At 33.3% G+C, this 24,909-nt stretch overlaps 1 protein-coding gene across 4 annotated transcripts in view; it reads left to right on the top strand.

Moving 5' to 3' along the window:
• The window catches only part of LOC129938445 (uncharacterized), a 180,540-nt gene extending 162,480 nt beyond the window's left edge, over positions 1 to 18,060 (top strand). For all 4 annotated transcript variants that reach the window (XM_056046008.1, XM_056046007.1, XM_056046006.1 and 1 more), the window contains 2 exons: positions 14,421 to 14,750; positions 14,818 to 18,060. In XM_056046008.1, the coding sequence (XP_055901983.1) occupies positions 14,574 to 14,750; positions 14,818 to 15,783 (1,143 nt within the window). In that variant the 5' untranslated portion in view covers positions 14,421 to 14,573 and the 3' untranslated portion in view covers positions 15,784 to 18,060. The remainder of the gene's footprint in view (positions 1 to 14,420; positions 14,751 to 14,817) is intronic.
• Positions 18,061 to 24,909: the final 6,849 nt, after the last annotated feature.

Genomic DNA, 24,909 nt, shown 5'->3' with positions numbered 1-24,909 from the left:
AGCGCTGCAGGAAACTATGTATTTAATAAAAAGGTCGATTGGTAGAAGATCTAAAATAACGTTTAAGGCGTCCAACGCAAGCTGTTCTCTGAACCTTCTTTAGCTTATCAACATTATAGGCTTTGCTAAGAGCAGGCCACCACACAATCGAACCATATGTTAAGATTGGACGTACTACGGCTGTGTACGTCCATAAAATCATTTTCGACTGAAGTCCCCACTTTTTGTCGAAAGTTTTGCTGCAGGCGTAGAAGGCAACACAGGCCTTCTTAACCCGTACTTCAATATTTAGTTTCCAGTTTAGGTTATGATCGAGAATAACTCCCAAATATTTTTATAGGATTTGACCGTTGAGTCGAGGTAGCGTGAGGGGCGGTACTTTAGTCAAATGATTGGATAAAATGATTGCAGAATTTTTAAGGTCGAATGGTGATTGCAAAATTTTCAGTCCAAGTCTTTAGGTGAAATCAATGAATGCAATCTTTGAGTTGAATTCAATGAATTAATAATAATGATTGCATTCCAAACTATTGCATTATTTTACAAGCCTGACAAATTGAAACTGTTTATATTCCATGTTAGGATCTTACAAAATGTGTGTAACTTATCCTGTACGTTATAAGATGCTTCTTCAAACAGCTTGTTCCAAATTACTGCTCCATCCCACCTCTAACGTAACTTTCAATTAGGTTAGTAGCTATAATGTTTTTGATACAATTTTATTGTCTAAGAAACACACTTTCTTTATCGGAATCATAGATTCGTTGGCAGTTATCTAAAACGTCCTTCGACGTTATTCTTCGGAATCCTGTCGGTAAAGTTTATCTTTTAAACCAACCAATTAATTGTTGTTTTTACTATTTAAATTTTTCAAAACTACTATTTCTGTATTCGAATCCGAAAAACTAACTCAACTTGAAAAAAAAATCAACTTTTTTAAACATTCAAATGATAGTTAAGAATAAAATAAAAATAAAAAAAAAAAAATTTGTTTTTGAGGGTTTGGGTTGGAACTCTTACTTACTTACTTAAGTAAGTACTTAAGGCGCTACAGTCCTGTGTGAATTATGGCCTCACCCAACAAACTACTCCATCTGGCTCGGTCCCTAGCTAGATGTCTCCAGTTTCGTTGGAATTCTAGAAGTCAAATAATATCACTCTTAAATCATAGCTAAAAATAATTCAACCAGTTTGTATAAAAAAGTGTAAAGAAACTAAAATCAACTTGTAAAGAAATGTTCTTACCTAATTAATAAATTTACTTTATTAATTTTATAAGTGTATTCTTTGAATCTATTAAAACTTCTTTAATTTTTGTATAGCCTTATGAATCTGTTCATAACTTGATAATTTTTAAAATGCAATTTTATTGATCTCATTAAGTTAATGAAAATAATGAATTGATTTTTTTAATGAAAAATGTTTCATTAAATTATTTATTTACTTTTAATGATATTAATTCATGAATTTATGACACATTGATAGAACTCTTTGTGATTGACAAGTTTTTTATAGTGCCATTGAATATTAATTATGTTGAAAAATTCTTAATCGTCCTAAAGAATAAAATTAAAAAGATAAATTAATTATTAAACAAACCTCATAAAAGACAAACAAAAAGGAGTCAAATATTAAAACCCTTTTGGTTACGTGTGCTTACGTGTCTATTTGATACCCAGATATAGTTGAAAATGTCCTGGATTGCGGATGAATAAAGGATAAGTTTATAAGAAACAAAACAAACGAAGATACTGCATAAAGTGAAATAGTGAATCCTGCAACGGATGACTTAGTATAGAAATGACAAAAGGCTTAACCCGCACACTAACATCAGCTCATGCAATAATCATCTTCATCATCTATATCGTTTCTTATTGTCGTGGTGTTGGTTGTCGGTTGTTGGTCCTTGTTACGTGCGTTGACGTTGGCGTGTTGGCGGTGCGGCGCTCCCGCCACTGTCGCGTCATTGTCGTTTGCGTCATTTATTGGTTGCTCAGCGGCGGAGGAAGCATGACGACGGGTGTTATTTGTTAGTGTTGCATTGAATAATGTTCCACCAGAATCTCCATGAATTGAAAGAAAATAAAAATAGGAAGCAATCCACCAGCGCCAACAATTGATTTCCTCTCTTTATCCTTCAGGCCATCACACACTATAGAATATGTAGTGTAGGTATAGCTATGGATGTGTTTGTACTTAGTTCGTTGTGTAGGTAGATGATGTGGCGTTATAGTTATGGGTGGCTTGTGAATTCACTCTTCTCGTTTTAATATTTTTTCTCGCTTGAAGGTTGAATCTCTTTGCTCAGTAGGTAGGTGGGTATAAACGTATAAGTATGCACAAGTATGTTTCTCTGCTGCAATGCTGCAATGAATGCTCATATACCATACATAGATATGCAATTTAAAGTATTGCTACATCTCTACAACTGTATGTAGACTTTTGTTTTATAATGGTTGCCACCAAGGTTAACAATTTTTTTCATAAAGACAGGGTGTTTTAACAAAAAAATATAATAGAGAAAATGCTATTTCACATCTGCAGCTCAAAGTTGCATCTGCATTTGCATTTTATCTTTTATCAACATCACTATCATTGTGAAATAAAGTTCACCGGAAACAGAATGTCCCAAATATCTACTTTTCATTTTCGTGAGTTATACAAAGTGGGTTTTATTTCTTTCACGAATATTCCTGTATTGAAAAACACCCTTTGAACCTAGTTAAACAAAAATTGGAATACGATTTGATTACAACAATGCCACTTTTCCTTTATACGACTTGATGTCTTTTGCAGTTCGACACAACTACCATAGATGTATTTTTTGTTTACATAGCGAACAGAGCTAGAGCTATAGGGACCTTGTATAAACGTACTCGTAAATCGTACACACAATGCGCTGCATGCAATGTACAATTCTGTGCACCAAAAGACCAAACAATGGAAGGCTAGAGGATTGACTGGCTGTGTCTGTGCGGAGGAGCGTCCATGTTGTCTCCATTAAGCGTTTCTAGATTTCGCTTGCATCATTCACTAAGGGGAATCTCCCAACTCCCTCATCTCATATGTTTTGTAATTCAATCAGGGAACGACACTGAAGAGGAAATTAGATCCCACAGTGTACGAACTATCAAGCGTACGAACAAAACTACCCATAAAAGGGAAAACTTGCGTCTGTCTCGCTTGTTCTTTTCTTGTTTTTCATTTTTCCCATATTTTTTTTTGTTGTTGTTATATTTCTCAGGGCCAGTGGATGGGAGTCAGGCTAACTTCTGTCTGTGGAATTTTTTTTTTTTCCAAGAATCAGCTCAAGTTCCGCACAGAGAATTATATATTGTGTGTGTGGGAAAATTCTTCAACATACAACATGTGGAACGTTATTCGTTCTCGTGGGGACAGACGGACGGACGGATAAGAGAGACACAAGACTGGCAGTGCCTGATGATGGCCTGGCCAAAGCATGGCCTTACCATGATGGTGTCAGTCGTCTTCTTCTTCATCGTCTAATAATAAGTGAACAGATTCAAGCCTGGGCAAAAACATCGCTGTAGGCGCATTAGATCAGGGCAAGCATCGGAGGATAGGCTTCTAGCTTATAAACAAACCGGGTCGGGTGTCTAAAGGTCATCCAAACATATGTACCTACCAACTAAGGATATAGCTTTGGAATATCTGGACAAACTTTGCTATTTGTAACGTGGATTCAGTCTTTTTTTTTTTTTTTCGTTTTCATAGAGAAGAAGAAAAAACTACAAACGACCGATAGAGGGCGAGAAAAGTCAGACCATATCTCGAATCCATGATGGGGACTTTGGGTTTTAGTTACGTAAGTGCAATTACTTGTAATAATCGAGGCCTATCGTAGTGGTGGCTGGCATGGCCTTAATTATCTATGGCCGTGGTTTTTCAACCTCTGTCTTATAACTACCCCGATGGTTTGGTTTTGACTCTGTGTCGGGCTCGGGCTCTGCCATGACAATGTTGTGCTCTGGGGAAAAATATTATTTCTATAGGCTATAACTTCGAGGTATATTCGTACTATACTCGTGCACTAGGTATATCAAGTGTTCTTGTTGTGCTAGGTAGTATACGATTGGTATGGCTTTGTAGGGAAGATAGTTGTGAAGGGTATACTTTTAAAAGGATTAAGGTTTATATTTTATTCAGTGCCATTGTCAATGCAAAATTACTCTAGAGCCCCAGGTGTGGGAAAAAAAGTTACGATGGTTAAAACAAACGGAAGCAAAAGTCAGGCAACGAAAAGTTTATTTATACAATCATGGTTATATATGTATGTAAGTATGGTACATATGTATATTAGACCTTTTTAGACTTTTAATGCAAACACATTCACATATTCTTTAAAATAAAGCAGGCATATTTTTTAATGACATTTTATGTATTTAATTACACTAAAAGCTGAAGCATGAACTTTAATGGCTTCACTATGACTTTGAATGAACAAATCCATAAAAGCGGAACTTGTTAGATTTAATTGATCTTGAACTGTTTAATGTCTCGTAGTGCCCTTAAGTATAGAATACTAAAAATTTTGCACAATTGTAGTTATGTTCGTTTTTCTGCTAATTGTATATCTTAAGGTCAATTATACCAGTTTTCGTCATGGAAAATATATATTTGAAGGGTACACGATGGATTTTGTTGTGTTAACAATTAAAAACAAAAACTAAATTTGCAGTTCCCAGTACTTTTTAACCTCCAATCATTATTATTTGGATGTTATGGTTCTTGCAGGTAAAATCTGGGCTATTCTTAAATATTTTAACTAAAAATTAGGTGGCGCAAGAGTCCTTCGAAAACCAGAGCGTAGTGGCTTTCAACTCTCAATCATTCCTATGTGTTAGTACTATTGTCAGGGATGGGAGGACCTACTGTTTTATGCCGAACCCGAAAGGATAGAATGCACTTTATGTACATAACAAGAATTACTCTTGAAGGATTAGTCAATTCCTCAGTCAGGGATTCAACCTCTCTCGTATGATAGTCCCAGGTATTAAGCATTGCGGCAAGAATTTTTGTATTTGAGAGGCGCATGTATGCCATTAAGTGTGGAATATGACCGCCTCGGCTTCTTACGGTGGCACGGATCCGAGTGGTCTAATTTTCAATGACTCTTCCGCATAGATCCGACTGAATTTGAGCTAATCCCTGTGTTATGTTCACCTTAAGGGTATTGGTGGACTTCAAGAAACCCCACCGGGAAAAGTGGAGTAAAATCACATGACCTTGGTCGCCAATTAACATCACCCTTGCGAGAGATAACCTTACCCTCAAATCGTTCATGACAAATGCCAATTACTTTGTGGCACGTAACGCCGCCACGCCGGCCGTCCTGCTGGAACCACATGTCTAGGTCCAAATGGTTCAAGTTGGGCCAAAATAAATTAGTTACCATTGTTATGCAGCGCTCGCTGTTCACGGTGACCGTCTCACTAACGTCTTTTCAAAAAAAGAATGGACCAAAAACGCCACCGACAAAAAATCTACACCAAATTAACTTTTTGAGGACGAATTATCATCCTGTGAACCGTGCGTGGGTTGGTGTCGTCCCATATAACACACCCATTCATCCAAAAATGCGCCTCGTCACTAAATATGAATTTTTCGGCCAAAATGGGGGTCCTCTTCTAAACTATTCGAAGCCCAGGTCACGACGCAAAATTCGACCTGTTGAAGTCTCCGAAAGGCCGAGTTATTGCGCACGGCAAGTAGTAGACTGCCTCGGGTTCTTCTGTACACTTTCACGGACCGCGGCGATGTTCTAGGGCGATCTTGCGTACCTTGAATGTAGGGATGTTGGCTGATTTTTTACTGAACTGGTCGTCTCAAATTTGGCCACCAAACGGTGAAGAGTCGACTGTGAAGGGTCAACACGTCTCATTTTGTTTGCCAAATGACAGTAGATGTAATTACAGTCACCGAATTCGGGATTTCTTCAGTTAAAGATCAATCAAAACCCTAAATTCGATGAAAAATTGAACTGATCTAAGAATGAAGGTTAGCACCCTAGATGATATGCATTAACTTAGTGTGTTCCGGAACTTTAGGCAAATCCTAATTTGGGGATCAAAACTTAATGACCTTGCGATTGTTTTCATGTCCTCTCTTAAGCATTACATATTTTAAACGAGTATGCAAAGTTTGCCAAAACAAGGTTCAGTTTTGATATTTAAAAATATGAACATTTCTGAAGAGAATCTAATAATGGCTAGTTTTATTTTTAAAAGGAAGGTTTGGCATAAACAGTAAAAACCAATATCTGCCAATTGGTCTCCACGGTTACAGTTGCATCACCATATCCTCGTACTTTTTCAGCTGAATGTCGTTTTCCACGTAGTGTTAAATCACAAGATCTCGGTGGCCAATTGAGATCACTTCTTTGAAATAACACAGCAAGGAAACTTTTTTTTCCATAAATAAGGTATTCAACAATAATTTTTTGATATTCCGCTAAAGCAATAGTACTGTGAAAAGGAGCGTCATTTAGCTAGCTTTTGTAGTGAATCTTAAACATTTCTGTGGATTTTTAGCAATTGCATATTTAATAATTCCCAAGTGTCAAAAGTTAGCATAGCTTTAAATATGACAAATTCTCAAAAGCGAGCTTTTTAAAATGAAACCTCATTTGGTTCTGCAAAATTTTAGCTTTTAAAATTTAAATGTAGGTATGAAATTATGTGAATTTATAATCAAAAAGTTTTTCATACAAAACGTGTCATTAAACAATAATACTTCCATCCTAATGGAAGCTTCAAAAACTACTACTATTTATTTTTATCTTTTAAAACTCTACAAAAATATTCATATATTAAAAATTCCTTATAACCATTTAAATCCATTTTTAATGAAATTCAAAGAACTTCACAAAACTTTTCTTTTCAAAATTCACCAAGTAATTTCGTGGTTATGATTCTGCAAACTTGTCGAAATCATAAAAGTCTCTCTTCCTAGATACGAGTGTACATATATCAACTTCATGCATAATAACAGAAAGTTAAACATCCAGACATAAAATTGCACTTCTCCTTAATTGGTGGCCTTGGATATTATCCTTTTTGTATTATTTATGCATAAGACTTATGTCAGTTGGTAAAATGTTTTTAAAATGGCGAAACCAGCTTATACCTATTACTCTTTTTGCCACAGCTACAAACTACGAGTTCCTGGGTAAAAACAAAATCCCATCACTAAGCTATAGACGCACTTATGACCAAGTGTTCACCATTAATTTGATTTAACTGTTTATTACAAACATACCCATGCATATATGTATATATTATAGACTCATCTATCTATGACATTGTGACGAATACCTTTAGGTACTTATTATCTAACTGTATCATCTCTTTTCCTGGAATATAAAATATTTGTATGTACGTAGAGGTTCAACACCTTAACAGTATCTCGTCGTATAAATCGCTAGCTGATGGGTTGGGGTACACATGATGATGATGCCCGTTTGTGGAATACGCCTTTCTAGACTTTGGTTTGGAAGATGTGTGTGATGTTTGACTTGCTTCATAATTACTGTGGAGGAAAAAGTTTTATCTGTGTTCGATTAAGTTATGCTCTTTGCTGATTCTTGTCGAAAACGTTTGGATAAAGAGATAAACTGTGAATAAATCCACCAGTAGACTTGTTATTATTTATTCAACTTCTTTAAGATCGAATCTATAATAACACTGACTGTTATAAAGTGATGAGTACCTCATAACGCGGATGTTGCTTCAGCTATATAGATAATAACCGACGCGACGCAACGAAATAAACGCGAAGAAATTAAAGAAAAAATCGATGGAAAGATCATTATAAATTCCACCATGTTGCGTTAACAGTTCTAAAGTATGAACGGTTTTGTTGTATTAGTTCTTGGATATGAAAATGTTAAACTGGAACCTGTAGTTGGAGGCTTTGATAAAGAAACTTTAGCAACACTACGATATAGCTTATAAGAGAGACAAAAACATTGACGACGATACATACCGGGAAAGTTTTAAAATGAAGTCATATCTGTTTTAGATTACGGATTGTTTCGATGACATTGGTGTTAAGTACTACATGAAATGTTTCCGAATTGTCGGTATTTTACGGTACCAACCAATTTGGTCAAATCGTAAGTTCAAGACTGCCAATTAATTGTTGTTAACACGATTGGCGAAATCAAACAGCCAACCTGCCATTGGTCGTCCAAGGCCAGGACTTTAATTTAAGTAAGACTGTTAAATAGGATCTGTAACGCCCACTGTTGACCAAAACGTTGTTTCTGTGAAAAATCCCCACTAAATTGTCACAATCCATGAAGTTTTGAAATAACTCGAAGGTGTTCCGCGCCTTAGATGTGATAATATTGTTTGCTACCTCTGCAGAAAATATGCTTTTTTCGTCAAATTGTTTGTACTAATTAAAGCTTCTGTAAAGCCAAAATTATTAAGCGATAAAGTAATAAATGATTGTGTGCCTTCAATTTATAAGTCAAATGGAGCTATTTCGGCTAAAAAACGACCGAAGTACGACGGAAGGACGCAATTGTTGAGCATTCATAGAAGAGTTAGATTTCTGTTGAACTGTTGGGCTGTTAAAATGTCGGTAAAAAAGGGTTAGGCAAGACACACTTTGTTGATATTCGAGGGATCAAACATTTCAAAGACTGTTCGATGAATATTGTATAAAAGGTTTAAGTTAGTTATATAAGCGCCAGCCTAGATCTGATCGTAGTTATACTCAAGCTTTGGACGTATAAGTAATTGTTTAAAAGATTGTAGACAGATAGGAAAAAAAGACAAATTGCTTGCACCTGCTAAGAAAACTTGTCGCATTTTTGACGACATCAAGTATGTTGGTGAGTGAAATGTCAAGATGGTGGAATCAATTGGAGTGGTTGACTTTCGTGAATTGAGTCTCGCACTTTTGGCTACAGAACACATTCTCGACATGAGTTTATACAATTCGAACTTTTGAAGCTCATACCCATTACATAGAACACTTTACAATTGGTTCAAAAAATGTTGTGCTTACTCAAACACTAAAAAAGTGACGAATTTCCATACTGCCGAATTGAACAATCCTATTATCTGCCCCTTTTAAATGATATGAATGGAATTTGAAAGGTCCACTGGTGATCTTTTAGTTTATCACACCAAATAGTGAAGCGAAGCACTTAACATTTTAAAGGCATTTGATAGGGTTTGCTACCAGGTTCTCCTATCGAAAATGAGTGCCTTCGTTTTTCATCAATCCCTTTTTCATTGGATTAGTAATTAACTGTCGGTAATTATATAAATAGCATTGGATGGTCTATTTTCTTTTAACCAAAAAGTATTCCTGGCGTGCCTCAGGGCTCTGTTCTGTCTCCAACACTCTTTCACATTTTTACTAATGATTTCTTGTCTGTAACTTCTAATCTAACACATTTTTTCGCTGATCATAATACCTTTAGCTTTTCATACCCGTTATCTGAATTACATTCCTCTTCTTCGGATGTGGAACTTCAACTACAAAATATGATAATCTCATCAAATCAACTCATCACAATTTCGAATAAAAAATTAATTGGAATTTAATACTTCGAAAATCCAATGTGCTATCTTGTATCGTTCAATCATGATGAACCCCTTTGCGTTAACCATGGAAAGCACTTGCATCAATATGACTGAACATATCTTCCAACTTACAATTTACACATCACATTAATTTTATTGTTAATAAACCAAGTTCTATGCTTGATTTTATAAAACGCTAGCGAAAGGAGTTCAATGATCCCTTTAATACTCTTTCTTTGTACAATTGTCATATTCGTCCTTATCTTGAATATGCTTCGCAGGTATGGACTCCCTATTACGAAATTCATAGAAAACGTATTGAATCAATTAAAAACAATTTCATTCCCTTTGCCCTAAGGAGTCTTCCTTGGGATTATCCTTATGATCTGCCTTCCTATGAACTTCGTACTCTGCTTCTTCAAATGCAATCTCTCCATCAAAGGCGTGTCAATAATTATTTAATATTTCTTCATTAACTCATTATTGGTGAAATTGATGCAACTTATTTGCTATCTTGTGTACATTTGAATTGCCGAAGTGGAACTCATCGCCTGCGTACTTATGATTTTATATAATATATTGACTTCCATAGCACTAACTATGGGTAGAATAAAGCTTTAAGTCAAATGAGCATTTTAAATAACTTAAACGGTTCATCGATAGATTTAAATCTAAATAAGGTCTGATTAAAATCATTGTTAAGAACCAGTGCTCTACTATCGTAAAAGTCTTTATTTTTTTTTGTTCTGTAAAAGTTTTTATTAAATGCTATTTCTTTGTATTTTGTGTGTGTGTTAAGCTTTAATTGTATTATTTTCTTACTAACATCTAAAACATGCACTTTTGAGGAACCTTTGATCCTATATTGAAGCTTGCTATAATCTAACTAGTTTCTGAAAATTCTGAAGTGTACAAAAAAAAACAACTAACCTTAACCACCTACTGTGGAAAGATCACATCGATCGATATGTCACCAAAAATCCCGATAGATATTTGGGTTTCCTTAGATTATGCAAGAAGTTTTTTCCCACTTTGATCTAGGTATTATCTAAAAGACGTATGCATGCACATGCAAATCTTCAATCGCCTGAACGTCGTTGTAAAGTATTTCGCCTCACTGAAGTGAAATACCTAGCTGCATTCATGTTCTTAAATAATTCAATCGTAGCACTCTTGCTTTAGAAATGCTACTCAGTATAACCTCGATCTTCACTTTGGTCGTACTTTCAAGCATAGGGATTTGCTTCTTAGCCGTACTACACGAATGTAAAATTCCTTACCAAACTCTGTCTTTCCAAGTCATTGCAATATTCAAGAATTCAAAACTAATGTGCCCCTACAACTTTTTACACACACAGTGTCTCTCCATAATATGGGTGATTAAATATCCTTCAGTGCTTAAAATACTATCCATACACTGATGATACTCAAAACCTTAAAACCACCCCTACCATTTGACCCGAATTGTATAAGTACACATCTTACCAACTCAAATATGCACAATCATTTTCTCAACATATCCAAATCAATCAAAATTAAATAACAATCAAACATCCAAATTAGTTTGACAAGTCTTATGCATACCTAAAAAGTATCTTTTATTATCTAACTTTACAAAAAATGTTTAAGATTCACATCAAATGTATATTATTCGGGCAGACAAAGAAGGATGAGTTGTTTTCATTGAGTCGCAGTCTTCGTCGTCCTCATCCTCATATCAAACCTCATTATTATTCCTCGATGAATTTGATTCAATTTATCACAAATAAAACGAGATCCAACACTTGTTTTTTTATTCTCGTATTTTGATTTCAAATCATGATTCATGTCACATATTCACATAGAAACACACATACATAATAAATGGATGGAAAAGATCAAAGAAAGCCTCTCTCTAACTCATTCACATTCCTATCGAGTAGATGTCCTGTTTCCATTCCATCACCTCACTTAATACAGAACACACGACCTCACATCACATTCACATCACACAAATTATCATCATGTTCTCATTCCTCCACGCAATCAACCAAAAACGAAAGAAGAAGAAAAGAAGGAAAAACTCTTTCAATTCAATTCCCAAAAGTCCAATTTATGTATTTAAAAAAAAAAGAAGAAAAGTGAAAAACTATGTCATCCAATTCGTCGGGTTGTCCTCTTCGACGACTTTTCTTCACGTGTATGAATGTATCTGTAGATATCTTTGAAATCCAATAAAATCTACCAGATTCATCAATGATTCTATTTTTGTATTTTGATATCGATGATGATGAGTATCTAGATGGATAAATGTTTTATAAATCTTTTTAACAACAAAACGAAAGAACAAAATACAAGGCGCGGAGAGTATATCTAATCTTGTAAATCCACTTCTAGACTTCACTCATAAGTTATTCCTTAAAGCAGTTTTATCTCTTCTATAGACATCCATAGATTGTTATCCACAGATCCACTCGCTATCATTCTACATTTTGATTCGACGACGACGACGACTACGACCACTATAAGACTATATGACTTGACGACTATAATACGAGTCGAGTTTGAAACAACATTTTGATCCTGAGGCTATTATAACCGTCATGATGATGACTTGACTTTGGTCTCTATTCCTATGTTTATGTGCATACATATGTATGAATGTCTTCGATAGAATAATATTTACTTTTGTAACTTGATATTGAATAACTTAATCAAAAGACATACACAAAGTTTCTTGTCTTGTTATAAATTTTCTAAATGTGGAAATGTGGGGATGTGGATGTGGAAAGGATTTTCCCAGGAAAACCGGATATTACTCATACATATTATGGTATATAGTAAGAGAATAAGAAAAAGAGAGATGGGTTTGTTATGGGTTCGTTAAGAAGTTTTTGATTAGGTATAGATTTATATTCTATAAGATTTTCGAAAATTAGGCAACTTCGAGTGGTATTTTAAAGGCTGTTCTCTGATTACACGCGCATAGAATCCAAATATAGAATGATAGATATTTGGTTTGATTTGTAGCTTCAGTTGGTTTGAAAATTAAGCACCCCTTAAAACCTCAAGGAAGTGTTTATTTTTCAATTTGTTTTTTAATATTTATAGAATCAAAGGTAAATTAAAGTTTTATATAGCATAGATTTGGAGCTTTTGGAATGATCTTTGTTTAAAAGTAAATAACTATCGTTCTTAGTTTAGATTTGTAAATTGTTTGACGGTTCTTACTTCAAACTTTTACAAAACTAATATATTTTACTTAAAGACTTTAATTTACTCATGAAATATAAAAAAGTAAGTTTACACCCAAGTGTACCATTTTGGTTAAATTTTCTCTAAGTAATAGTTCAATCAATTTAATTGTTTTAGTATTAAATACATAAGATATACTTCTATCCCTATTCTGTTCCAATTAATTTCGTTTCTATTGGACTTTGAGGAACACTATGCGATATTGGTAATCGATAGTTTGATGCATACACTAATATTGTATATTTAAGGGAAGAAATGTTTATAGGCATCAGGATATTTTTCATAAGCTTAGTTTCCTCCCCTTTAGTTATTATTTTATCTTTATTCTCCATTACTTTCTTTTCCACTTCATTTACTATTTCTTAAGACTTTCTTAAGGCAAATATGTGTCAAATTAATGAACACCTTAACAGAGTTTCCTTCAATTTCGACTCACTGCAAATCACTTACATATATCCTCTAGATAGCATGGTTTTCTTTCTCCAATAGACTTACACTCTTCAAATTGGCCATTCTTGTCTTTAAACCCTCTTTAATAAAATTGATTTTCTTTGTTCGTTTCAAATCTGCCACCTCATACCCTTTGTTAGCTTTACCTCTTGTCTTCATCAAAATTCATTCAAGTCCATTTCATCAATACATGACTCTTCTCTTATTCAAAATGATCTTAATTGTTTTTAAGCTTTTTGTCGTAAAGACTTGTTGGAACTTAATATTCAAAGGCGCTAATCTATCACTTTTTCACGAAAACTGTTTAAGATTCCTCCCTCTCATTACCTTTTGAACTATCAACCCATACTCACTGTTAATAACATTCAGCACCTTGGTATTTTTTGTGCGAGAAAGAGCCTGATTGTTAGTGCGTTGAACAGGGGTCTTGAGTTCGATACCTGTCTAGGCCATCTTAAGTTTTTCCACGGGTACTGGGTTTTGCGAGGAATTGACAAATTCTTCAAGAGCCATTCTTGTCATGAAAAGTGCTTTCGGAATCGGCTTAAAACTGTAGGTCTTCTCCATCCCTGACAATAGTGCTCACACACAGGAATGGTTGACAGTTGTAAGTCACTAATTTATTTATAACACCTTAAGTTCTTCCCCTTACCGACGATATCATTCTTAAGCCAGCTCAATACTTGGTTTCGTTAAACGTTGGTCTAAAGATTTGTCTAACCTCTAAGTAGCACGGTCCTTTTATATACACCTTGTTCGCCCGCTCTTCTATTAAGCTTCTCGAGGTTAGTCTACTTTCCAAAGTAATCATATTTCCAGAATCGAGAATATCCAAAATCGTTTCGAATGTAGGCAAATTTCAGGCATTCTCTTTATTTGTAAACTTCTTATTGGTTCCATCGTTTGCATTTCTCTCTACAACTCTCTTTTATGCTTCGAAGTGTATATTCGCACTTGGACATATTTGATTTTAACCTCAGTACTCTTTCCTTGAAACGTCGTCTTCTGAGTCACTTCCATTTTGTTTACATTAGTTTAAGAATTAGAATGTATTAAGCCCATTTTAAATTTACAACTAAAATCCTAAATATCTCAAACCCTACTCCTGAATTTTTTATATTTTCGTTGATATTGATTTGATATTTATAAGAAAATGTTTTTTTTTTTTATTTTCAGTGTTTCAAAAACTTCCATGCAGCATCTGATGAGTTGACTTTCTTAAAGTCTAACCGAACCTGCTCTCAAATGATATTTATAATCAAAGACTGACTCCTTTAAATAAAAAAATACAAGAACCACATTATAATCAATTTAAAATATCATTATAACATGTCCTGTGGTCTGCAGGCAATGTGCAACAATAACAACAATAGTTTACACCTCGCCATGATGGATCAAGATCCAAAAGATCTTCAAACAGCTCAGCTTGTAATAGAAGAGCTGAGAGCAAAATGTCGTTTTCAAGCCGAGCACATTATGAAATGGAAGAAAGCTTATGCTATTCAGGTAAATAATAATAGAAATTTATTTTTGACATTCATTTGACGTTTGATAATAATTTTGATATTTGTAGATCCAACAACACTATCGGTATCAGAAAGAGAAAACCGAACAAATGAATGGACTGACAAGTCAGTTGCTTCTTCTCGAATCTCGACTGAAACGAAAACAAAAACAAATCGCTGGCATCATCTGTCATCGTGAATTGACAATTCTACGTCAACAAAAAATAATTGACACTTTGTCAAGTCGTTTGGTCGATCATGGACTTGACACCTTAGATCCTAGTTACACCGATTTTGATTCTTTGAATGATTCCGATTCGGCTGTCGTACTCGAAGATATCGATTCCGATTGTAATTCATCGTTTTCGATGCGAAGAAAAGGAAGTTGTGGTGATGTGACGGTAGTTCGTTCCATATCGGATGCAATCGAAACGAATATGAATAAATACGGAGGGGCTAGACGAAGCAATTGTTTCCTACGACGTCCTGACATTCTCGAGACTGTGTACAGTGTCGAAGAGGATCCAGAACCCCAGCAGACGGATGTGGCCGAAAAGCGTGATAAGTTCAAAAATCGATCTGAAAAGGCAGTTTTAGTAAGTTCGCTCGAAGGCCAGCTGGATGAGGCTAAAGGCCATAACACCAAAGATACGTCGTCATCTGGCATTTCGCCAACGACAGCGACTACTGCTTCAAAAATAAGTCGCAGTGATTCAAGTGATAATTCAATAAATACAACAGCAGGTGGAGCTGGAGCTGGAGGAGCTTCGTCGTCCTCGTCTCAAGCTGGATATAATGTAAATGGCGTCAAACAGTCCCAAGTGACGAATTTCAATCGAGTTATGTCAAATCATCGTTCTGTCACAAAACCCAAAGATGTCAAATACAAACGAATTAACAAGGCGAAATCGAAGAGTCTCGAGGAACTTCGCGGCCGTCTCAAACACTGGGTAGAACGGGGCAGTGTTATGGATCCTACTGGTATTGGCGGTTTGACAGATAATATGCCGCAAACAGCACAGAGCTATGCGTGACACTTGGGGAAACTAATCGAACGGATCCGGCCGTCATCACCATCAACAGCGGCAGCTGTTATTGCCCTCAATCCTACCGGGCGAGGCGTTGTTGATGGTAAGAATGGTCGGGGACGATTTAGTTTTTAGTTATGGGTTTATTTTTATTTTTATTTTGTGTTATATTTTTGTTTGTGTATTATAATTTATAATGTGATCTTAAGATTTTAAATTAAACAAAATTAAATATAAACAATTAACTAATTAAATAAAAGTTTCCTTAGTAGGTTAGTTTTTAATATAATTTTTTAAAGAATTGGGTGATACAACTTTGTTTTAACCTCCTTTTTGAACAAAAGTGTAACTATTTATTTTTTCTCATTTTTTCAAAAATTGTTTTTACTTTGTTTTTAAAAAATCTCTCTTCAAGAAACATATCGTCGTGAAAATCAATTATTAAATCTTAAAAGTAATTGCGATTATTCTATAGTTAGTCTAAAATGGAAAATAAAACTTTTTTTAAATAAAACAATTTGGAATAAAGTTATTAAAAACCAAACACAATAATGAGCATGTAAATAAAGCCATCAAAAAACAATTAAACATTTTTAAATAATAAAATTAACACTTTTTTTATGTGCACTAACTTGAGCCGTATGAATTTGTACAATTTACTGATTAGAACAGAAAACAACAAACACAAAATAATAAACAAACAAAAATACAGTTATTATTACTAAAAATAAATATTTTAGAACACAACAAAATATATTCTATTATGTATTAAAATAAAAACAATCAACTAGTGATGCTTTGTACAATTTTTATACAAACAGAAAGAAGAAAGTTTTAAGAAATATATAAGAAATCTTTTAAAAGAATTGCCCTTTTTTGCGGTGGTTAGGGGTGAACATATTTTGTGTAAATAAAAGGAAAATATTTATAATCATAGGTAAAATACAAACAAAAAAATATAAAGAAAATTATGTACAGCATTCAAAAGTGTCAAAGTACCTTAAAATATTCCTAATGTAAAATTAAATTTAGAATCAAATATTTATTGTAATTTATACTTTAGATTTTCAGACATACTACGAAAAAAAAATTCTTTCACACAAAAACTTTGAATCTTCCTGGCAGAGAAAAAAAAGTATAATATAATATTTTCAGATCAAATTAATAATGGTTTTTTCAAAATATGGCAAGTTAATTTTTGAACCTATTTTATTTGGAACTTTCTTAAGTCTACTATTTAAAAAATAAAAGTTCAACAATTTTAAGTATAAAACATTTCTTACAAGAATTCTTTATTTTCAAAGCTTTAACACTTCAAAATTCTTGTTTTTTAGTATTTATTTGATTTGTTTCAAAGGATTTATAATTTTAGTTAATGAGTTGACCGTATTTTTTTCGAAAGAATGATTTTTTTCGCATTTTATTCATTTCATATTGATCCAAAATATCATAAATAAATACATTTTATGGAGAACTAGCGAAGCCCATTCAAGATTTATTAAATCAAATAAAACCCGGAACAAAATCCAATAAATTGACTGTAAAATTAAATTGAGCTGGAATTTGAATCTAGGAGTTTGTCAATTCGTAAAAAAAGTTTCAATATCCAAAAGGTAGGAGTAGATATGCAGTACAATAGACTATTGGAAAAAGTTAATTGAAAAATACAGTAAACTTAGAATGCTCTTTGTTTTTTACTTCAACGAAACACCCTTAGCAAAAAACATTCAACTTAAGTATGACACGAACAAATATTAAGTGGAAATTTAAAGCGTTTTACGAATAAATACTTTACAGTCCGTGTTCTTAACTTAACCGAAGGTCCTTATTGTTCGAAAAACACTCGTGGCTTAAAAGGTATTTATTTAAAAGGAATCAAAATGGTTTATGGGCTAAAAAGATAATAACAGCAACAGGTACTACATATGCCACGGGTAGACCTAAGTCCTAAATTTGCTGTTGCATTGCTTACAGCTTTTTCCCTTCTGTATTCAGGGACTCCACACTATACACTATACAACTATTCAAGATTATTTGTAATTTGAAGTATTTCCGGAGAGACAGGGATATTTACTCGGTCACACATGGAACGTGACAGCAGCACAAGTTAAAATAAAAAGATGAATAAAAAATCAATTACAACAATTACAAAGCAATTTTTGAATCTGTTTGCATTTCAAAATCCCTATTCTTTGTTTTAGAAACATATTGAAAGATAGATATCGGTTCGTATTCCGAAGTGTACATGTTTTTGGAAACCAGTAGTGTTTTTACTATTAAAGCTTCCTAACTAAAAAAGTGCTTAGCCTATTTTCCTAAACCAAATTTGTATTTTATCATTTTATCATCATCAATGAATAATTTAAAAAAAAGTATTTTTTTAATCATAATTTCTAGCCTAAATTTTCGAATTTTGAAATGCCCATAGTTCACATATTTTTTTTGTATAATAAGCGCACACTCAAGAGGATAATACTACCCTTATTATGTAGACAAGGTGTGAGCACTTGGAAAGAGAGAGAGGGGTTAAAAAGAGGTGTCGGTGCACATTGGTTTTGAATTCCTGAGTATTGCAATGGCTGGGAAAGACAAGGCATTCCACATTCGCATAGTTCGGCAAAAGAACGAATCTCTGTACTTCATAGTACGATCCAAGTTGGGCTCGAACCAAAATGTTTGTTTTAAGTCGGCTTCTATAGTTCCCGCAACAACTCTCCCGCCGGCCGCCGTGTGAGGGCGCTGTCAAACAACGTGAATTACTACGCCATTTAAAATTCTGTCTTCTTTAGTAGTTTTTACTGCATTACCACCTCAAAAAATTCAGATATTAATATTTTACTGGTGAGAACATTTTAGTAGAAAATTAAATGACCACGTTAAAGATAAGGTCTTTAACCTATTCCACAGAAACAATTTAAGACCGCAAAGATGAAATTCTTAAAGTTATAGAGAATGTGGCGTATTTGATAAAGCGGATGTAGTGCTGCAAATGAAAGCGTGTAATAAAAATTAATAGTAATGTGCTCCTATGACATATTAGAACGGGTGTTTTTTTAGACTGGGTTTTCAGTTTGGCAATACTTTTTCCGAGAATTGCCATTTCATATTGAATAAAATTACTACTGAACAACTTTTGCAGATTGTACAAATTTAGTACCAAAGTAAAAGGAAATTTTTAGTGAGAGCATTATCTAGCTTCCTTTGCCTGTGGCGTGATAAGCCTGAGATGATCGACACGCCTTGAGTGAGAATATTCGGCACTATATCGCCGACATACCGTCCCAATTACTTCAAAACTTTCCAGAATCTCGCCTGTAATTTATTCGATACATACACGGTGGCTACTTAACACCAAAATCGTTGTTAAAACATAATTGATAAACTCTTATTTTTATAATAAAGTTACATTCTTGGCCATTATATTAAATTAAAAAAAACCACTACTAGTTTTCATACATTTTCAAAACCATTTGATGGTACCTACATATATGCATGTTTGTATTTGGTTTTTCAAAATAAAATTAAATTAATTAATAAATTATCGTAACTTTTGATATTTGACTTTTTGTTTGCAACTGCAAAAAGAAAACGAAATATGAGGTTTGCTTCGTTAATTATTAATTCCTTACATTGCTTTTAGTTAACGAACCTAACTTTTCATCCAATAATTACAAACTACTCATTTTTCCTAAGCCTTACCAATTAGTTAATAAAAAACAAAGTTTATTATAAATTAAAGTATAAAATAGTAGATTTAAAAAATCCAGCCAAAAATCAGATTGAGATTAAGTGTAATACAAAATTGCAAAACTCACTTTTAGTTTTTTAAACTGTCAGCTGTCATGTGTTTTTTTTCTAATGTTGGCAACACTTTACTACACAAATGGTGATATAACTCAAATATTGCTTTTATTTTGAGACACCTTTACAAAATAATACGAAATATTAAACCTACCTACATACACCTAATCTCACAAGGAAACTATACAGGTTATTGTTCTCTATTGACTTATATAATTATTATACAATCCTTTTTGAACAAATAACAAACACAACAAAGAAATAACAATAAATAGTTTAGCAACATTGTGTACAATCAATTTAAGAACAAAATATAAAATATTTTATTACCCTCCTCAAAAATAAACACGAAAAACACCTTAGTCAAATTAAAAAAGAAAAACCTAAATAAATAAATGTATTTTGTTACACCCTCTTTACAGATGTAAAAACGAAATTAAATCTAAACAGTAGACTAACTATATTCCAAAAACCCAGAAAAATGCATGCAAATTCAATACATTTTTTAAATATCAATTAAAATTCAATTTATGATTTTGTAAATATGTACATCAACCAAATAATGTGTGTGTACAAACAAAAACAATTATTTATAATTTTCACTAAACAAGAAGAAGAAAAAAACAAACATTAAATTACCTAAAACTTATTTTTGAAATCAGTATGAAATTAATTACTATAGATATTAATTTAAAAAAATTAAAACAAAACAAAAATTATAAATAATATTAAACAAAGCGGAAAATTCTGAAACTACTTTTTAGCGAAAAAAGGGTAAATTGGCACACAGAAAAAAAATAAACAAAACAAAAATATTATGTAAATAAATGTGTTAAACAATTACACTAAAGCTGAAGTAGATAATTTAAATAAAAATGCAAATTAAACAAAAACATTTCTAGATAGAAAAATGAGAAAATAAATAAAAATTGTATAATCATCATTTCATTTATTTTGAAATCATTATCAAAATTTCATTCTTTAAAAAAATAAATAAATAAAAAAAACAAAGAATATCAACTAAAAAAATATAAAAAAAAACAAATAACTATTATTGCTTAAAGCTAATTGTAATTTATAATTTTTATTATGTGTGATGTAAATTTAAAACTGTGAAGTAAGAGTATAATGCTAATGTAATTACAATTAATATTGAGTGAAAATATAAAATATTTTTTTTTTCACTAGCATTTATAAGAATGTACCTATATAAAAATTATTAGATATGGAAATAAATAGAAATAAAATAAAACTTTGAAAATTAGTAAGACTCTATATAAATCTGTAAAAATTAAAAAAGGAAAAACAAAAATTTCTATACTACTTGTAAGCTTTAAACTATAAGAAACAAAAAATGGAAAGTAAATATTTTATTCTGAAAAATAAAATTTATGTGAGACTAAACATAAAAATTAGAGCTTTGTTTTAAATTGATTTATGGGAAAACACCTTCAAATATATGGACGTATTTAAAAAATCTTTTCTTATTTTTCTTTAAAATAAATAAACATGTCAACTGAGTGTGAATTTATATACACTTTGAAAAAGAAATAAAAAGCTTCAAAAATCATGCTAAGATATCTCACATAACATTTCTGCAAAATATAAGAAGAATACTGGATTGCAATTAACCTCCTTTTATGTACGCACTTCAACATTTTTCAGGAATTACAGAATTGAAATATCAATTTAACTCTACCGTTAAATTTGTATACATCTAATTTCTTCACCGTTATCAACTCATTTCTTCATACATTTCGTGTCACATGAATAGGGACCACCTTTTTTCGTTTTTTATTTGACGATATTTTTAGAACCTTAGTTTCTTTTTGGAAAACCCCAAATGTGGTATGAATAAGTAACGTAATAAGTTTACATTTCAAACAAACACTTTATACTAAGTTGATAAATACAAGTTTCGGGTCAGACCTGTTTTATGGCTTCGATCATTTCTTCGGTTTTTTGATGTTGACGTTCTCTTTGTCGACTTTTCTTGAAAGCCATCCTCACACGTTTTCCATGATAGGCCATGGTAATACACATTTCCCCCTGAATCCAGGCTTTTGCTGTCAGTGCGGTATGCATTGGTGCATTACCTTGTTGGCAAGTCCAACGTTGTCCACCAAATAATTCAGAAAACTGCAGAAAAGCTCGTTCCAAAATCTATTTGTAAGTGCAATCACTTAGAGCTTTCAAAGCCCAGCTCCACGGTCCCGTAATAGGTGATTGCTAGTCTTACCATTACACCACTTTCTTTGCTGTGGCCTTTTTCAAGTAAGATTTATTCCTTTCTTAAATCAGAAAAATGGCAGCTATATCCATCATCCCCGTCCAAATTAAATTTGTTTTCATCGGAAAAGACGAAGGTATGCCAAGCTCGATTCCGCCTGGTGGGACTAGTTGCAAAATTAAGGCGTTGGCTCATCCTTGCACTATTCAATAGTGGTCTTTTCTTCATTTTTTGGTGTCTTATATGGTCATGGTCTGTCTTCTGTATCACCCAAGCAACAATCACCCTTGAATTTTAGGCAGCTCTCACTAACGCCAGCATTTTCATCATTTCAGATTCTTGATTCGGTCGAGGTCGAGTTCGGCCTATTTCCTTCTTGGTTAGACCCTTACTCATTGAATCTATCGAATTAATACTCGTACTATGGATGGAGAGCTTCAGAGTATCCTTGTATTTGATTAAAAACATGCTGATAAGCAAATTTAGATCTTGTTCAAAGACCAAAAAAAAAACAGATACTTTTAATGACCTTCTTCGGAAAAACCACCATAAAACTTGTATTTATTAGCTTAATCCAATGGATTGATAAATATCGTGAAATAAAAACAAAAATATCTTGTCCCTATTTATTTGACACGAATTGTATTAGTACTAGCCTCTTATCTTATCAATTTAGAACCGAGTATTAGCTAGAACTCGTTTCTAAGCAACTTCTTAAAACAGTCTAGAGAATAGTTTTACTACACCAGTACGGTACCATAAGTACTCAAATCGGTACCAAATTCTTTCTTTACACAGTTTATAATGTACTGGCACTCAAGGGGCTATTAATGCCCTTAACCAATAGGAAAATAGGGGAGTATTTAAGTAGAGATACCGGTGCATACTGGTCTTACAATTTTAAATGTTAAAATGGGAGGGAAAACTAGAGTTCGGTAAAGCATTCCACATTTGTTATGAGTGGTTAAAAAAAGAATCTCTACACTTAGCAGTACGCCCGAAGTTCTTTGAGGGGGGGAATGCAACTTGCTTACTAAACAGAAAATTGTTTGTAAAAATATCTGTAAGGGAAAGACATGAAAAATTGCGGCGGTGTTAGAGTGACGTAATTGTTTCGATGAAAGTTTTATCGCATATCATTTTCAAAGGTCTTTTTTGAACCCTGTCCCAATACTTAAACTTGGCGAATTATATTCAAGTTTTGGACAAATGAAGGCTTTGTAAATTACAGCCAGATCAGACAAATTTTTTGCACCGTTGAAGAAATCCCAAGCACCTAGCAGCATTTTTGGCAATATCGAATAAGTGATCATTACATAAGGGTTGATCTGTGATACAATAACCAAGTACTGAGAGTTGAATAATTTCCTAGATGCAAGTGCGGCTCATGGAGACAGCATTGAGTTTTTGAAGCATTAAATTCTACTAGGTTCTTAATTCCCCATTGTACATTGCTGTCGAGATCAGAATTTAATGAGCTTATAATACGCTGTCTTCGAAGTTCCACATCCAAAAAACAAGGATAATCGTTTATAAATATAAGGAAGAGAGTCGGAAAAAAACGGAGCCCTGAGGAACACCAGTATTAATTTTATGAATTTCAAACTTGAAACCATCTAATACAACTTGTATTGAACGGCCCGAAAGGTAATTTCTAATTCAATGAAGAAGGGATTCATCAATACCAAAAACAAGCATTTTCGATAAGAGAGCTTGGTGTCAAACTCTATCAAATGCCTTTGAAATATCAAGTGCAATAATCTTATTTTCTCTAAAACGATATTAAGATATGTTCCACTACTTGGTGAGATAAACTATGAGTTCACCAGTGGACCTATTGCTACGAAAGCCTACTGGCTGCCATTAAGAAGCTTTCGTTCTTCCAGATATCGTGAGTGTAATTGGTCAATAGTTTGAGGGGGGAGGAGGATTCACCTTTTTTAGGGACAAGCTATAAAAATTCTGTTTTCCAGCCGCTGGGAAAGATACCTGTAGAGCAGGAAAGATGGAAAAGCTTATGCAGTTGTTTTGCCAGATTCGAAGAACACCTCTTCCTAACAATAAGGGGAATACTATCCGGGCCAGCGGATTTGTGTTTGACAAGGTCTGTCAGCAATCTTGCAACTGCAAAAGAAGATCTGTCCCATAAAATCCTTTACGCTCTCAATAAAAGGAGAACTCAGGACACTCTCTATGGTAGTGTCGAATTAACAGCAAACTGTGCTGTAAGCAAATTGACTTTGTAATTCGAGCTTACATGGGGCATGTCATTGTGAACTAACGCTGGAACCGAGGATCTCGTGTTGTTTCGTACGTTTTTTACAAATGACCAGAAATTTGTACTTCCTTTAAGACATTGTAGTATTTGTTGTCTAATTTCTGGTCATGTAAAAATTTGGTTCGTTGAATATGGCCGTTACATGTCTTTCTAGCTTTTTTAAACTTATTCCAGTTTTCCTCATCGAGGTTGGCTTTGTAAATCCGGAAACCTACATCTCTTTTCCTAATGAACTCTTTTAAAAAGTTCAAAAAGCATTTATGAATGCTAATAATACACTTTTCTTAATACCGAATAATTTAACTTAAAAGTCAAGTCCTTTTTTTTGTTTGAAAACTTACAAATCTGTCCTTGTATTTGTTTCTGAAATCCTTCACACAATCAATTCTTAAAAATAACCTCACTTGATTTTATTGATTGGCACAATATTTTAAATGTAAACTTTCACATCCAAGGACGAAAATATAGGTTGCGGTATAATTAGTGTGACTTTATTTCCAGGACATGAGTTGCTAATGCAATTTTCTTGTTTTTATTTTCGTATCGTATTTTTATTTTGCTTTATCTTAAAATAAAAGTGTCACTTTGGCACATTTTTGATACCGACCTTTCACCACTGCACCATAACCTCAGCCAACCTTGCTCTTTATACCTTACACCATCAACTCAACGTAATTCCCTTTGGGGCCGGGTCTGCTAATTAACTTTGCATTCATAGAACTAATTGCTGTTTGCACTTTAAATATAATTTCAGGTGTGTAGGTGTGTAAGTGTATAGATTTGCAATAAGGATATATCGCAATATCCATTCTTAATTTACACT

The sequence above is a fragment of the Eupeodes corollae genome, chromosome 1 (genome assembly GCF_945859685.1).
Source record: "Eupeodes corollae chromosome 1, idEupCoro1.1, whole genome shotgun sequence".
NCBI classification, from domain to species: Eukaryota; Metazoa; Arthropoda; class Insecta; order Diptera; family Syrphidae; genus Eupeodes; species Eupeodes corollae.
This window is presented reverse-complemented; position numbering and strand designations above follow the sequence as displayed.